At 33.7% G+C, this 18445-nt stretch overlaps 1 protein-coding gene across 3 annotated transcripts in view; it reads left to right on the forward strand.

The window, feature by feature from the left end:
- Nucleotides 1-18445, forward strand: part of LOC109540373 (RNA-binding protein Musashi homolog 2) — a 220508-nt gene that overhangs the window by 89425 nt on the left and 112638 nt on the right. For 2 of the 3 annotated variants that reach the window (XM_048661741.1, XM_048661742.1), the window contains one exon: nucleotides 10796-10863. In XM_048661741.1, coding sequence (XP_048517698.1) covers nucleotides 10826-10863 — 38 coding nt within the window. In that variant the 5' untranslated portion in view covers nucleotides 10796-10825. Of the gene's footprint in view, nucleotides 1-10794; nucleotides 10864-18445 lie in introns of those variants that run through there. The other variant, XM_048661738.1, reaches the window with a different exon arrangement.

Below are 18445 nucleotides of genomic sequence, written 5' to 3' on the forward strand. Positions count from 1 at the left end.
TATAATTTAACTTTTATGTCTTACAACAAAACACACGCCTGACATGATAAATTCGATCAATAACAATCAGGTCATTAGTGACTCTGATGACAAGAATACGGCAACACCCATTATTACATACAAAGTTCTAGCCGAGCGAAACGAACATGGACTAGGAACGATAATACAATTACGGCTGCTATTGTATGTCTGAAAGAAAAAAAACAGTCAGTAAACTTACTATTATCTTTCGAAGAAGAAGATCACGGCCGACCATTTACTAACTTGCCGGTCTGAAGAGACATCCATTCAATAAAGCAAAAAATGTATGATTTACAATTGAAAAATAATCTTTTGCTACTGAGGTAGCATGCTACTTTTTTTTGCACAACATGTCAAAATCAACAAAATCACAATTTCCATAATAGTTTTTTAAGTTGCAAACGATCCTGATTTGCCTTTCATGTTTTTAAGTTAAGTTAAGTGTGCTTCAGAATATTGTATAGAATACAACGTACAGATTATAATATAGAATATTATCCAAATTATAATGGATTTGCGAGTTTTCCCAACTCGAAAGATCGTCGAATCGAAGCGGACTAAACTACTACGAGACTACGGGCTTAATTTTTGTCTAGTATCCTTTTAATAAACCAATATATCAGGGAGAACGAAATTATATCCAAGATGGAACAGGGGTGTATACACTTTGCATCAAATATGGGAAACTATCCACTTATCCACAACACTTATCTGCACAAGTGCTGTCTTACATGAAACACCTCTGGTTACTTGTCAAACGATTTAAGCACGAAAGTGGTTTATCTTTTTAAAAAAATTTGGATAATGTTAACCGTAATAAAAAATGTCATCTACTTGATTTGTGTACACAAAATTTGGTAATATTGGAACACAAGCCTTCACTTGCTAAGATATGATGTTAATTAATGTCTCTAAAATATATATTGCTTGGCAATTTCTCACACAACTCGTAGAAGAACTCAATTAATTATTTACGACTTAAGTGTTTAAACATTGCTGATATGAAATTCAATGGATCTGCGCGCAGAAAATCAGATTAACAATCAAGTTTCTAGCTTCTAATATTTTTTATTTTTTTTGATTTATTTTGAGAACATTATTTTGCATATTTGAGAAACTTTATGGCCAATATTTGAAAATTATTTGGCGACAACCAAGTTGATGATTGATCAACGATGATTCTAGTTGTGGGGCTTGTATAAATAAAGCCGAAAATGATGATTTTGTTATTTTTTGCTGTTTTGCAAACTGTAGTCTTATGAGATAAAGCAGATTCGTACTTTATGCCACGCATAAGGTTTTCTGCTTAGCAAAACGCCTCCAGACATCCAGTTGTTTGCATATCTCTTTGAAAACGACGCCGCCCGCCAATATCGTTGAATCCTAGGTGGCCTTGGCTTGGGAGGATAAACTTTAAGGTGCCCATAAACTAGCATACATGGCTGCCATGCAAGTATAAAGGACTCCACAGACTTCGACTTTGTATACTGTTTTGGACGCGATTAGATTAGCCCTCTGGAAAAATTATACCAATTATTATTTCATCAATAACAGTAATAATAATAATACTGGAGATAATATTCTAGGGATGGTCGGTATTTAACGTAACCGCTAAAATAACAGTGTTCCAAACGTTTAACCGGTTTTTTTTCGAACCGTCTCATAAAACGGAAACAGTGGTGCGCATCAGCACAGAACTGATGCGGCAACGTCAATCGATCTATCCAGCTGCAGCCGTTTGCCGGCTTAAACCGTTCTTTTTGGAACCGTCTCATAAAACAGAAACAGTTGTGCGGATTTCGCACCAGCTGCAGCCGCTTTGCCGAATTAAAGGTCGTTTTTGGAACCGTCTCATAACCCTGAAAAAGTGGGTTTGTGTCAGCACATAACACATGCGGCATCGTCGAGCGTTCTATGCAGTTGCAGCAGTTTCAGTAACCATTTGTCAACGGAAAATATATTGTGTGTAGTTGCGCGTTGCCTTGATGATTGTGTACCACTTTTCATTTATAAGAATTACTGTTCAGTTCTCCAGGAACTAGAGGTGGGATAAACGGTTATTTTTCTGTAAAAAGGTTACAACGTTCCAGTTTCACATTGGTTATAGGTTTCAAATTGCGGTTCCAAACGGAACATGATACATTTAAAATTTGATGATGATGGTAGAATGGTAGAAAGAATAATTATTAACTAAAGCTCTTAAATAAAATAAAATATTCTAAAATCAAAAGCAAAACATGGGTCAGAAGTACCTGCTTAAAGAACAAAAGAACTGATTAAATAAAATATACGCCTAATTTGCAAAAATGTTTCAACCTTTAACAAAAATGTTTAAAATGAATTAACGTTTAAAAATAATTTTTTTTGCAGATGCTTTTTACTGAGTTCGAAGTATTACCCGAGTTAATTTTGGTACCACTAAAAAATATGTCGACCTTACAACGCCTATATAACTAACTGTCATTTCATCTTGTGACTGAATTTATATCTAGAAATGGCAAGCTTGCTTAAATGCAGGTGTACCTTCTGTTTACAACGTTTATTATTTTACATTTCAACTGTTATGGAATTTATGTCTTGAACTCTAAATTTGGTCATAGCTCATATGCAAGTGTACATTCTGCTTAGTTTGCTGATTATAGGCATATACATCTCGAGCTAAGTTTATGAATGAGAGACATCCTTTTTTAAGATCTATTAGAGAACGTCAGAAAACTAAATACTTACAGACTAAAAATTCTGAATTAATATCTGATCCATATCTGAACTATTATGAATTCTGGAGAACTGAACAGTAATTCTTATAAACGAAAAGTGATAAACACAATAATCAAGGTTGTCAATCACACAATTGAAATGTAAAATAACAAACGTTTTAAACAGAATGTGCACCTGCATTTAACCAAGCTGGCCATTTTTAAATATAAATTCAGTCCGAGATGAAATGAAAGTTATTTGAACAGTAACAAACTTTGTAAGGTCGACATTTTTTTTTTAATTATTTTTTGGTGGTACCAAAATGTACTTATTATTATTATAATAGCGAGTGATTATTTTCTAAAGCGGGTGCTATCATAAACGCACGAAGAACTAGAATCAGTAAAAAGCATCTGTAAAAAAATTTACTCTTAAATGTTAATTCATTTTTAAATAAAAATGATTTTTTAAACATTTTCGCATATAAACCGTATATTTTATTTATTTTATATTTTAGTGCCAAAGTTGCACAAAAGCAGATATCATTTAAGGATAACATATTTTAAAACTATGTATGTAATTACATGTTAATTTTGAGATATGTTACCGTTACAATAAAACCTGTCGAACAAGAACACAAATATGTACATACATACATTATTTTTTCTCTATAATCCAGTAATCCGAACATTTCAATAATCTGACACTCTCTGGTTTTTAGTAGTGCTTGATGAGAGAGATTGTACTATATTTATTAACCAAAAGGAGTTACGTTTTTTTCTCGCGTTCTCGATGTTAATCCAATTGTCTTATTGTGAATCGTTTTCTAGGCTTTTAGCAAATGAACGTCATACTACCTTAGGATGTCGTACGTTCTTGCGCCTGATTGTTTAATTATATTTTGCCGTATATTTTTTTGGGAAATGCAAACGCATATGCTATTTTTGCTTTTACTTATTTTCAATTTGGATCGGATTTTTTTCCTGTTTTTATCTTAGAAGCAGTTGAAGTTCAAATATACTTATTTCAGTTTTGTATTCACTACACATTGTGCAAACTAATAGAAATCAAAGTGATCCGAAACACGTGTAACACTGAACTGGATATGCATGAGAATGAAGCATGATACTGCTCTACACGATACTGTACGTAAGGTCCCAGTACATTAAAATTTTGCAGCTCACATGCTTGTACCCTTTTATCACGTCCACTATTCCGAAATATTCACTCTGGCTCATAAATACCACAATTTCTGGGTTATTTCTACTTATCGTTTTTATAGTATTCGCTTTTTTCATTTGAATAGTCCGCTTATAGGCGAAGCATTTTGGTTATCTGTTTGCTCTCATTTTCTTCTTTCTGTTAACATGTGGAACTGCTATAATTATCTTGTAAGTTCTGGCCGAAATAGAAATGTTTAGTTTGTAATACGATGTAAAGTTGATTGAGGCAACTGTTGTAATGATGCGTTTTGAGCCGACGCTATACAAGTTTCGAGATTTATTTAATATACATTAAATCTTGCGTTGGTTGTGTTATACAATGCCTGACTGTAAAGTGGATTGTAGTTTTTTATATTGTTTTAATATACTTATATAGACTGTGGCTTCAAAGCCATTATTAACCAACCAGGGCGCTTAATTTAGAAAAGGCGGAAGACATGGTGATTTAGGCAAGTTACAGCCAAGGAAGCATTCGGAATCCTGTCAATGTTAAATGTTCCGATTTATTGCACTGATATAGCCATCTGCAATTTCAGTTGAAGTTGTATATTAATATCATCTGTCTTGGTGTTAATTTTGTATGTGAAAAACAATTGTCTATAATGAACACCCTACTGCCATTAATATAAACTCTTTTTCTTTTTGATATTTTGGCTGCACTAGATGAATGCGTAAAACTAGTAAAATATATGGTTTGTGTACCAGATACCTACTCAGTTACACTAGTGTGTAATCACACTAGTCATAATAAATAATCAGCCCAATTTTTAACTTCATTGAAGGAAATAATAGAACCGCGAATATACTGCCTTCCATTTAGTTAAATAGGGAGATATAAAAGAAGAAGGTTTAGTGCCCGTTCACTAATAGTAGGCTGTAACTGATTTAATTCAGACAGTAGACACTATTTCCTTTTCATAGCAGTGTTATGGGAAGCGGCAAGATAAGGTCTTGTTGGGATTTAATTTCAATTTATAACCCTTAAAATGTGTTACTATTACCCACCTAGTATTTCTTTGCCGGCGTGAAATAAATTATTCGAAAGCGTATACGCAATATATTTTATTCTAAAAGGGCTTAATCAATGGATTATGGAATTACTCATATGTTTGAAAAGTGGTGGATTCCCGAAGGTGTCACAAAATCACCGAAGTAAAATAAAACTTAAATCGTGCCAAGTGTGCACAAATAACGGCAGGCACAAACCTTATTAGTGGCATAGCTGCAATACTCGTTCCATATCTCTCTAATGTTATCATATTTAACTACTTAATATAATGAAGTAATTGAAACAGTTTAAACAATTAAAATAATTTGTATAAATTTATAATGCAATGCTCTTACAATTTAATATAATGTTGCATCTTTGTTGGGAAAGTATTATATATCTTAGATCTGAGATGATCACACATTTTAACGTTTTCTATTAGATTTTGTACATAGAGATATATAATTCTATTAGATTTACACAAGTTTCACTTATGAAAGTTTTAATGGTATTAGAAATTTGAAAAAATTTAGAGACAAACCAAGCAATGTTTATTATACATATAATTTTATATAACTTTCAACTAAAGTTCGAAAACACATGTTTGTAGTTTACGTCTGAATATTCTCTACCTGCAAATGCAAAAATTGAACGGAACTTTAAACAAGCGTTCCGGCTGTTATCAGTAACGAATAGCAAACTCAATAAAATTACCTGGGTGTAGGAAGCGAGTCTTATCTGGTACAGGAAGCAGCCAGATTCGGAGAGAAAATTAGTTTCTGCGGACAAGTTGTGTAAAAGCGTTGCATTTATTTCAGACTATATAGAAAAATTTCTTTCACATGCCGTAAAATGAGATAAAAGAAACTAGAACCTCCAGGTATTTCAATATTCGAGCTTGCGAATACGAGAATAAAGAATCTCTGAGAGCCCAACGATGGAATATTTTCCAATTATGGAAAATAAATGTTTCAAACTTTATAAATTGAGTTAGGCACTAACTTAATTCAACTCGGTTGGCATTTTTTAAATGTGCTCTAAATTCAGGAATTCGTTTGTTTTCAACAACACTTTCTTGCACATTTTGAAGAAAATATTTTTATTGCATGTGTGAATTTAGATTATGTTCGGACTAACACATGTAATAAAACGTTTGTATATAGTATACCATTCAATATGTTATGTTAACTAGCATCTTATGAATTGACTTTGTAAGCTATTTTCTGCTAATGATTTTTAAAAATCTAAGGGTGCAATAAAACAAACGTACCTATACGCAGTAGCGGCTCGTGGACTGATGTGTAGCGGGTGTTCTGCAAAAGAAGTTCACTGAAATTTTAAATCGTTTTCGAATACCTAATATATTTTTTAAATATTATGCAACAGTAAAGTCTAAATTAATCTATTTTTATATAACAGTTCAATTCTTTGATCCTTTCTAGTTGAAAATTTGTCGATCACCATCTCATTAAACTTGTCGCTTTCAGAAATAAACGTCTTTTCGATAGAAGTCATGGATAGAGCTGATAACCGATCTTCGGTCATAGAGTTGCGGAGGATGGTCTTAATCCGTTTTAAGGTTGAGGAGCAACGCTCGGCATCTGCTGTGGTCGGTCATTGGGGCTGTTACAACTGTTTCTAACATCTTTTTGTTTCACTCATTGTTTCATCTAAGATATTTTTTATCAAAAATTTTAGGAGGGGTAACGCGCCATTTATTTCCCTACAGTCGCTTCTGGAATAAATAACCGACAATTCCGTGCAGAGTCGTTCTTATTCAATATGTGGATAAGTTAAACAGATGTCAAATTGTCTTCAAGAAACTTGCCACAATACTCTCCAAATTGTTCAGTTGTTATTGACGTGTTATTTGACGAAAATTGTAATTATGTCACAAACGTCTAATGCTGCAACACCGTTATTGAATTTGCTACTTCCGGAATCGTTTTCCTTTAGTTGGTGGTGGTTCAGTGCATATATTTGAAACTTCGTTAACAATATCGTCAATTGTATTTCGGATATGAACAATTCTCTGTTCAAAATTATCAATGGCATGCATGACCTGTGTTGGATCTGTTTTCCTTTTTTGCAATTGATTGAGTAAAATATCCACATGTAGCATGATTTGGTTGAAAAATATAAGCCAAAAAACGAATCCTGGTTCTTGTAAAGTACGTTCAATAGAGTCAGCGGCCCTGCAGACGGTTGCTTGAGTAACAGTTTCCACTATTTCTTCCATACACTCAATCAGTGACTCTCTGGGTTCAAACACAACATTAATGGTACGAATGTTAAAATTCCAACGAGTTGCAGGGCCATGAGGTATTTTTCTTCGCACAATTTTATTTAGTATTTCTACACGTTGCGGAGAATTACTGAAAAATCCAGGAAAATCTTGCAACTTTCCAAAAAAAAACCCGTACTTGAGCGTTTGCAGAAGCTGCTTTGGACGAAATCAAATTTAATTGATGGGCATAACAGTGTACAAAATGGGCAAAGAGGATATTTTTGTTTAATTTTTGCCTGAACTCCTGCATTGGATACTATTGCATTGCATACTACTGCTACATTGCATACTATTGATGGTCAAAGTTCTTCAAAAAATTTATCTTTTTTGAAATATCGGGAGAATGGTCGATGTATTTTAGCGAAACTCGCTGTAAATTTGTTTTTATGTAAGACTCATATTTTGATGAATCAATCGAGTTTAGCCGCTTTGGACGAGTTGTGAATTCTTGAGTATGGTCGACAAAAACTACCAGAACTTTTTAGCTGGAGGATGAAATCAACTCATTTTTTTTAGGTTGATGCACCAATCATTTATTCACAATTTTGTGCTATTTGTAAAATCTTGAAGCATTGATAGTTTTTGTGAAAAAAAAAATGTCGGTTTTCTAGCCACTTAGCAATGCTAGACATTTACTGCACTTTTTTGTACTAAGTACTTCCCAGTACATGTCGGTCAATTCTTCATTAGAAAAGGTCATTCAAAACGAATTTGTGAGATTGAATGACTATGATTTTATGCCTCGTATCACGATACTTGCAGTTAATATCTAACATTGTTAAGTGGCAAGAAAACAGAAATATATTTTTTCGCAAAAACTATGAATACCGCAAGATTTTACAAAGAGCACAAAATTGTGAATAAATAATTAGTGGATCAACCTAAAAAAATGAGGGGATTTCATCTTCCAACTAAAAAGTTCTGGTAGTTTTTGTACCAGGACACTCAAGAATTCACCACTTGTCCAAAACGGCTGAACTCGATTGTTTTATCAAAATATGAGTCTTACATAACAACAAATTCACAGCGAGTTTCACTAAAATATGTCGTACCATTTTCCCAATATTTCAAAAAAGATAAATTTTTTGAAGAACTTTCACCATCAATAGCAGAGGAGCCAGAATTTTTTTGTTAATAAAAGTTAGGTCAGATCATCTTCTTTTGGTCCAAAGAATATCGCAGTACCCTTTTGAACATCTGCTTACGAGACTGTATATCTTAAAATGACCACTAGTTGAATTTTTGCAGACACGTCCGTCGTTTCATCAGCAATAACAGCCAAAACCGAAACTTTTTAAATTTCTAAACAATTCCCAAACTAACCCTTTCAAATTCCCAAACTAACCCAAAGTTGAATCAAGTTCAGGCGCAAAATTGATCAATCCCCGAAATTTGCCAGGATTTTGCAAGGAATCAGATTCGTCATGACCTCGTAGTGCCAATTCAAATGCTCCGCAAATTTTAAGGCAGTTTATAATTTTTGATAGGACAAACCTATTTTTTGTCACGTTCTCGTTATGTTGCTGTAAATTCTTCCAATTTAATGATTTTTGAATTTCACCTTCAGTTCTGTGCAATGTAAATCTCTATTAATCGACGAAAAATATCTTAAAGGGCTACGTGTGATCCACATAAGTTTACGCCTGCGAGACGTGGCCGTTGAAGGCTGCCCCCATTAATAAATTTGAGGCCGTTGAATTGAAGTGTTGCCGTCGAATCCTGTAGATGTCTTGGATTACACGAACCTGCATTGAAGACGTGCTTAGAATGATTGACGCGGAGAGGGAGCATCTGTAAACCATCAAGTGGCGAAACACCAAGTACTTTGGTCCTATTATCAGAGGTCCAAAATATCACTTGCTTCGACTCATAATACAGGCAAGGTAGGGGAAAGAGATGGACTGGTCGAGAGAAACTGTCCTCGCTGTGCAACATTAGACACTGGACCGATCTACAAGTGGAAGACCTCTTCATAATAGCAGCAGGCAGAGATACATTTTGCAGCATGGTCAACATGATGATAGCCTACGTCTGAACCCAGACACTCCAAGAAGAATAATATTAAGTGTGATAAACATTCGTTTAGCCTACAAACGACAAGTAGTAGTTGGTCATTAGTCTATTATAAAAAGGTACCTCAGACAAGCAATAAATAACAGAGTGACCAATTAATAATAATCCGAGCTGCACGCCGCTGTGCACTCTATCATCATGTGAAAACTAAATTCCTAGTCGAACCTGAAAACTGCTTCCCGAAAGGAAACTCGTAATTAAAATAAGCTATTTTTCCGGACTCCGTAGTCTTCTAATTCGCAGATTAGGTACTCCATAGGTTTATTAACAAATGCTTTCTCACATTGGTTTAACCTTGTTAGTAATGATGAGCGTTACATTGATTGATGATTGGTGCATAACTTATTGTCAACTGCTGATTTCCCTTTTTATAGATTGTCGTCCCGGCAACTTTCCTCCAGTTCCGCTGTGGAAAATGGCCAGTCCTCATAACGTTGCTTCGGATGACCGGGAGAGGTTCTCTTAATTTAACCAAAATATTAAAAACATTTTATGGCCCCGAACTGGAACTCAGTTTTAGAGCTTTTATGCCGTTTGAAGCTCGGTCAAAAGCAATGTAGAACTAGGTAGAATTTTCTGCCTTTCGCATTAAAACTTCGTTTAATGTAAGAATCAAATTGGTCTGGATGTGCAAGCTGGCCATTTTTGTAGTTGTTCCGTGCATAGTCAATACAATCATGATCATGAATCAATACAGACAAATGTTTTGTTTTATTATTGTTCTAATGGTCAATTAAATACATTTCTTCTGTTCGGTTACTTGTGATTTAAACCATAACTTCCCCTTTTCCTCTACGTCTTTAAAAGCTTTCTTCTTTGACTTAAGCTTCGAAAGATTGAACTTGTGCTGTAGCAGTACTTGATTATCTATTGTAGTCTTTCTTTCTGTTAGTTATAAACTGCCTTACGAAAATGTATGTTAATATCTTGTGCATCTGCTTGTCTGACTTTGCAATTGCATTCCAGCTTTATAACATGGTCACTTTTCCCCATCCCCTTCTCTAACCCTTATGCAGAATTTTAGGATCTGTTGGTTTTGATAGATTTTGTAGCCTCTTGATGAGGTCCTGGCTGCACTAGTTTTAATGTTTTGAAAGTCTTTTTTCTTGCCACTGCAATCTAAACAGTCTGTAGGAATAGTGTAATGTACATAGTTGGTTACGGTAATTTGGAGGGCTATAGAAGTTATATAGTTCTAATAGAATATGGCCTGGTATAAGCCAACAGGCACACAGGAATACTGTGCAATGTCCTAACATTTGGAACATCTTCAGAATAAAACAGGGCTGTAGGTTGTGATTCACTTTTATATATAATTTTCATTCTCTACTTCATATCTTCGATCAGCTAATTTTTCTTGCTTGCAAGATATGCCTTAAAGTGAAAATCCTATAAATAAGTATTCGGCCACCGTTAGCGATTCGTGTAACATGTTTGTCCCACCTAAGATGCCTATCAATTGTGATATCAGATGAATAACATAATTAAAACAGTGTTTTTTTTCAGAAGTTTATTGGGCAACGTCTGAACACAAAAATGGCTGTAACACTTTACCCAAACATGAAACTTGAATGGTGAGTTTAATTTAGAATTTCAATCACTTCACTTCATCTTATCTTAACTATGAAGTATATTAATATATTTTCTTTAGTTAATTCTAGTATTAATATAATGACCACGTATGGAGAAAATAATAAGAGCAGCTAAAAATTGTTTCTTCATTATCAGAATTCACTTCTTTGTTGATGATGAGCATAGTCAGATACAACTGACTCAGCAGTTTTAATGAATTTAGTTGCCATTGTGTGCAATTTTTGAAGAATGCTTAACATTTAATTGTAAGTGGAACCGCCGTAGTAAGCAACTGAGTCAGGGACGGTCATAAAGGGTGCGGCTGACCTACAAATTGAGGAATAAAATAATTATTTAAATTAATATTTCTTTATTGTTGGCGAATTTAACGAAGTAGGTACGGTAAATAGTTGGAGGCTAATTTAATAGGTAAATATTGTACTTACATAAACCGGTTGATCTGAAATTAAGATGCATATTTTTGAGGGCATGTTCTACGACAAAAATAGTATTTACATCTGTAACATAAGTCTACAAAAGTTGCGTTTATGCAATACAGGATCCCGAAAGTTTTTTCTCTGTAACTTCAAGCGATTAAAAGTTGTTTCTTCTCAATTTGAAATAATAGTCAACTTATTATGCTCTGCATTTGTTGTTATGCTAAATGGGTGCAACAATCTGCACACTTATACGCGTCCAATGTCTCTTGTGGAGAGTCACTGGTATTTTATTCGAAAAACTTTGAATAATCTATTCCATTTAGAAATGTTTTTGTGTGATATTTTGTTGAAATCGGTCATCGTTTTCCAAATTATGAAATCACGCAAAAGTATTACGAAATGATTTATTTGAATTAGAAACAAAGTCAAAACACAAACTACACTTCAAGCCATCCGACAAATTTTTTTCTGCAGCAATTTAAATCAAAAAAATTAAGCGCGTAAGGAGAATGTTTTTAAATCCTTTGGAACACAGGTTATCCTTGTTGCGTTTTCAGTAGTTTAATTGCACCGGTGTGCTTCAGATTGGTAGCAAAATTATTTACAAAGTCGGTTGATTTCTTTCGAATAGTTTCGACAAGAGGTACCGGCATTTGTTTTTACGCATTGATAGTGAAAAGTGTTCGTTCGCAATCAGCTAACGGATTTATTATTTCCGTAACTATTCTTTCGGCTTTTCTTGGTGATACACACCCTTCTAGAATAATGTGCTGAAAGGAATTTGCATTTATCCAATCAACAGCACTTTGAGTTTTGGGAATTTCTTCCTGGAAGGGCACGCTTCGGCATTTGCCAAATGGAGCAAGCAAAAAAGTAACTAGAATTTATGTCCCTCCATATATTTTGAAATAGCATTTCTGTAAAGTAGCGTTCTACGCAAGTAATCCTCAGTCATATGAACACATGCATTTTTTTTATTGATGGTTATACAAGCGTACATATATGAGCCTGTGCTAAACGATTTGTTAGTTATTCCTGCAATAATTTGTTTATAGATATATCGATTGGTTTCACTTAGAATCATGTCCAATACAAGTCTACTTAACTAACTGAGATAAGCTTCAAAGTTTCCGTTCATTTTAACGTTCATTACTTGCCACAGAGATGCATGAATGCCAATTTAAATGAGAGACTAAAACTCAACATGCGGCTGAAATGCAAAGAGCGCATCTTCATCGTGTTGTCACTCCAGGAACTGATTTCATCAACATTTTGAGATTTTCTGTACAGAAATTTCAGCAGAAAATTTACTTTCTATATATTAAAAAAAAAATTGAAAAATGTATTACCCACTTTGCACGACCTTCTTCGTTATCTTAATCGCGGCTCAAAATTTGTAGCATTTTAACCATTGCGGCATTATATTCTTACGGAAGTAGTAGCACCTCTTGTTACAGATCGAAGAAAGATACTTCTTTCCCATTGTTTCTTTTGCAGTAAAGTCGGAAACTGAAACTTGAATGGCTATCTCTAATACATAGAACTCACTGATGACTTTAAATGTAAACATATTGTACAAGTGGGCGCCACTTGTACAATATATGCCCGAGGGATTTTTTGTCAAAACAAAATCTGTTTTTTTCTTTATCTAGTCCCCTTTTAAAGATCAAACGTCTTGGTTTATAGGACCCTATTTTTTTAAATGCGAATCAAACCTGCAGGTGAACCGGTGGTTAATGATTATATGAACTGTGATGCCAATAAACATCTCACAGGGAACTTATAATAGGACAACAATAGTATAGTACGGTACAAGAGACGAAGCACTGCTTGAAGGTGACATGCACGCAGTGGCGGGTCTTCCACTTTCGTCTCGCGTACCGTATACTATTTTCCTTGATTCTCGGTGGAAACAAGGCGGGAAAAGCATAAGGTTTTGAAAAAACGGCTTTGAAAATGTTGTCAAAACAATCAGCTGACAGTCAGTGACAAACAGTCAAGCTGTCAGCGTGCGTGGCGAAAGTTAGTACTTTCCACACGGGACGAAGAAAATTTGTAATGGGTAAAAGTGATTCTTTCGCCATCGAAAACAGTGGCGAAAGTGCGTACTTTCCACCAGGGAATCAAGAAAGCAATATTATAACATTTTGCAAGAACATGGGTTCCAAAAGTTTAAATTAACATTGGTTTAAGTGATATCAGGAATATTGTAAACAAAATTAATAGGTATTGAAAGATAGCTATATCTCGTAAACCAATCGTTTATGGCCTTGTATATCCTATATTTGTCGTAAAAATTGCACTTAAATTATACTGTTTAATTTCAGATCCGATCACTCTGTATGATTGAGCCTTTTAAAATAGGAACACCTTCATAAAATTTTGGTTAAGCGTCCAATCTTGACCATTTTTTTTGCATAATAAAACGGGATTTTAAAGAGTCAAAGGGATGAAAGGATGGATTAAAGTGTCAAGTTGCAAAACCACGAAATAAATTCATAACAAAAATATGGCCTATAATTCTGTTACCGTAATATTTATTAATGAGTGAGATTGTTTTAATAAAGTTCGGCATATTCAGAAGCAAGTACCAAATTTATCTTTTTTACATGATTACTTTTTGCATAAAATTGAATGTAAAAAGTCGACATGATTACTTTTTTGTATAAAATTTAATGTAAAAAAGTAGGCCTGTCGGTCTGCAATCCAAATAAGTTTGTCAATATTGAACGAATATTATGGATTTTATGATAGTGTTGCGGTCTTAATTGGTCACATTGTATATTATTATAGGATATTATGTCGTAAAGTTCGGCAAGTACCATGAGGAATCTATTTGGAGCTTTTTTGTGGTTGCTTAGTATTTTAAAGTTCAGGTGAAAAATCAGGTTTCGAATCGACGTTAAGCATGCTTTTTGGATTTTAAATTCTGCATCTATTTACTAAGATGGAATATTGGAAAAAACATTATTTATCGTACATTGAAGAGGGTGAAAGCCGCATTAAAAACATCTTAACAAATTACAATTAAAATGAGTAAACGAGTCGGTACCTCCTTTTAAATCTCAGAAATGTAACGTATATATATCACTCAGTAAAATATATGATGCATTCTCTAGAATATATTACATATTATTAAAATTTAATAATTCTGAGTTATGTAATGAGATAAATATTCAGATCGTAGGTTCTTTTAACCAGACCCTTCAATTATGGAAAGACTTAGTTCGGCTCATTTTTACCACATTTCTTTAGAGAAAGAGAAAATAATGCTCGCTATATTATTATGTTCAAGCACATGGAGTTCGCAGCATCGAGGTGTCGCGACAAAACACACTTCTTGATAAAATTGTGTTTGTCAAAAACTTTCATTGCCGTATAAAAATAGTCCATTAAATGCACATGGTCATAATAATAAAAATTTTAAGTGTATAATTATTCAAGATGAAACTACCTGTCTCACCTTTATTATTTCACTCAAAAGGTTCACTAGAGAAAAATGTTTTCAATCTCTGCTAAAATGAACGCTGATAATAAATAAAGAAACTTTCTTTCAAATGTTTTCGTGTTTTGTTACATTGTAAGCGCTTTGTGTATCTGAGATGGAAAAGTCTTATGTGAAATCGCATTTATTCCACATCTAAAATTTTTGTAAACACATTCGTAACCATATAAAAGAGTGTTTTCTGGAGAACTCTAGAACAAACAATATTTTCCATTGATTTTGCAAGTGGTTTTGAAAGACAAATACATGTCGAATGTACCCATAATGGTGCTATTAAAATGGAATGTTTTAATTCTAATTTAAAGTTTAGAAATCCAGCAATGAAGCTTGTGAATTTTCTTTATAAAAGCGGTAAGCTCCTCACGCAAACAGCGACACTATCAGCTCTCAGCAACCCCCAGAGTTCAGTTTCTGACTGATCAAGCTGATCTTCTTTTGAATTTGGCTAATCAGAACCGATTCGAGACTATCAACTCTGATTACTAGTCCCGAAACCGGCTCTGGGACTGCCTGAAATTAACACACCTCAAGATTGGTAATGTCTTCCGTATAGACCATATTGTTCTAACGCGATACTAATCCATCTACATTATTGTAATATCATTTTCTTGGCACATTTGTGCTTATTCACGGTGCCTAGAAGTACAATTATGCAGTGCATTGAAACTATTCTGTATATCTCGAACAATCTAATTCCATTTGTGTTTTGAAACTTGTGTATTTGTGCACTTCTTACCAAAGTATAACAAAATTCGATTGAAAATTCCTAATTTATATTTTGTCGGAAAAACAGTCCACAGTTTTACTTTTTCAAAACTTACTCAAGTTACACATTTTTCAATTTCTCTCGGTAGCGAGGCGAAAGATGGGCTCTGAAATACCACTACACAAAAAAGCTCACATAAATGCCTCTCGATACTTTACGGCATATTCCGTGTGGAAAGTAGGCAGACAATCCATTTTTATAAAGCTATTTGATCCAGAAACCAAACAAGGTGACACGTTTCTGGATGTTGTCGATATTTCGAAATGGAATTACTGAAAAAATAGGAGGGTTTGCGAAACGTACATGTTGGGGTTTTTATGTTTATTCCTCCATTGGCAATATAAGTATAAGCAAAATAATAATAGCTAAATTTAGTTTATTATTCTCTTTAAATATACATAAAAAGTTACCCTTTTTCAAGTACCCTGGAGTACTAAGTGTTGGATTAATCAAATTAAAAAAGATATACGAAATGAATTTCATAATGAGTTTGCTCCATCGATATAAAGATATTTATAGCAGGAAAGGTACAAATTTAAAACTATGCGCTTGGTTGACTAGAAATTAATTTTAATCTAATGTATTAAAATCTGGATCTAAAGAAAGAAACTGGTTGCAAGTTTCTAACCCTTTTGCATAATTTGATTTTAGCAAAATATAAGTTAATTGAAGGAAAATTTACGCAGATATGAATAATGTAAAACGTGTTTAAAAATTGGCAAATAAATAAAAAGTTAAATTTCGTGAGAATATTCTTATCAGAATAGCGAGTTATTGGAAATTATAAATACTGTCATGCAGTAATAAGGTTAATCCTTATTTTAATACTGCATTAGCTTTATTTCTTTGGCGAAATGATAGTTATTGGACTGTCTAGCTCACTGCTTTGCATTTCACTCAGTATTAAAAGTGTCTAACCAAACTTCTGTGCTTAACCCTAAATAATGTAATTAATTTTACGTTGTTGTCTGGAATATTTACCTTTTTTGTTGGATTTTGGAGCGGTTGGAGCATTTCCTCGTAATTGTTACATCTAGGAGCCGGACTCATGGGCGCAGCAAGTGAAAATTAAATTTAATACTTAATTTTGGACAATATTAAGACAACAAATGACCGATGAAGACATAAAACTTAGCTATCGGTTTCTCATCAACGGGTACCTAAGTCACCTCTTACTGTCTTCCCTAAATTGGAAGATTCCTGTTCTTTAACAATGACCCCTTGCTTTTGTCTTTGAAATCATAATTGGTTTCGTTGAATATGGAATGCACTTCCTGCAATAGATCGTCACCCTCGCTTTGAGGCTGATCAATTCCTGACCTCAAGATAAAAAGAATATACATATAAAAAGATAGTAAGCGTGTTATATAATAAAACTAGCTGACCCGGCAAACGTTGTATTGCCATATAAATTATTCCTAGGGTTTTTTTTCATCTCGTGTGGGCGGTTTGCCCATTTGAGATTTTTTTTATTTTATTTTAAATTTATTGAATTACTAATATAGCTATTAAAAGATAGGGGTTTATGGCAGCACCCATATCACTTAGGGGTATAATAAATAGATATTCTATTCTCAGACCTACTGAATATACATACAAAATTTCATCAAAATTGGTCAAGCCGTTTCGGAGGAGTTTGGTAACTAAAACTGTGACACGAGAATTTTATATATATAGATAATTTATCTTACCTAATTTCGTCTATTTTCAATTTTTTCTGCCAACTTTCAATTAGTAACAAAACATGTTACTTCAACGTTCTTATTAAAACGTTTTTTCCACTAATAAACGCAACGTGTTTTTGGATTATTTCCCATCCCTGGGGGTTGATAATTGGATTTAAAAATGTCTTTAGTAAGTTGACATCATCCTCGTAAGTGAACGTTAACCGGGTATTCTTATTTTCGCTCATTTTGAAGAGACTCCTCTGACTGAAAAAGAAAACGTGCATTTGAAACTGGAGTTTTTTATTCAAATAACTTGTAAGCGGACTTTAAGAATGTCAACTAAGGTAGAAATAAATCGTACAGTATCTCTTCACAAATACCACAGAACAGTATCCTGATTAAGGGATTCGTTATTTCTAGACTCAATTACGCAGGCGTATGTGTCAAAATACCACTAACTTTATTACTGCTTGCCCTTATTGACCGTCCAATAACTCTACTTACTCAATACAGTTAGTTGTATTATACAGATTTCCCTAGAAATTGAACAAGCGATCGAAACTGAAAAAGGGTACGGGGTGTTTCTTTTAAAACAACCAAATTGTTGCTTGCTTCCTGGCGATCCAGAAGTATTAGAAGATCAAATATCTCGAGTCACTTCAATATAAAATTTTAAAATTAAGTAAAGGTGTACTAGTTTTCTATCTATCGATAGAGCAAGGGCAATATTTAGCCCCCTTAACTGTCAGTTAAGTTTCGGCTGTTCCATCAGAAAACTTGTAGAAAGTATAGTTCTAAATTTATTAAAATATGCTATTAATTCCTACAAGTTTACTATTTGTGTGTTCTCGATTAAATAAAAATAAATCCTCATTACCTAACATTAGCACTGACGCTTCATGCATAAGTTAATTGTTTGTCGTGTAATTAATATTCCAGAGGCGGATTTCACTTACATTCATCAAACAGTTCCTACCTACTATATTGCCATAAATAACCAATTATCATTACATTTTTAGCTGCTCTGTTTTGTATAATCTGATCAAAAATTATCCAAAGTGGTTTTAGCATGCTATAAATAAACGAAACCACATGTCCACTTATAAAGCCTACACCTTTCAATTTAAAAGCTTTAGAACTCGTAGCCTTTGTAATAACCATACATTTTGATACCTGGAATTTACTGTCTAATTGTAAATATCATAT

Source organism: Dendroctonus ponderosae, unplaced genomic scaffold, assembly GCF_020466585.1.
Source record: "Dendroctonus ponderosae isolate FM_Combo_2020 unplaced genomic scaffold, Dpon_F_20191213v2 Dpon_F_20191213_1, whole genome shotgun sequence".
Classification (NCBI taxonomy): domain Eukaryota; kingdom Metazoa; phylum Arthropoda; class Insecta; order Coleoptera; family Curculionidae; genus Dendroctonus; species Dendroctonus ponderosae.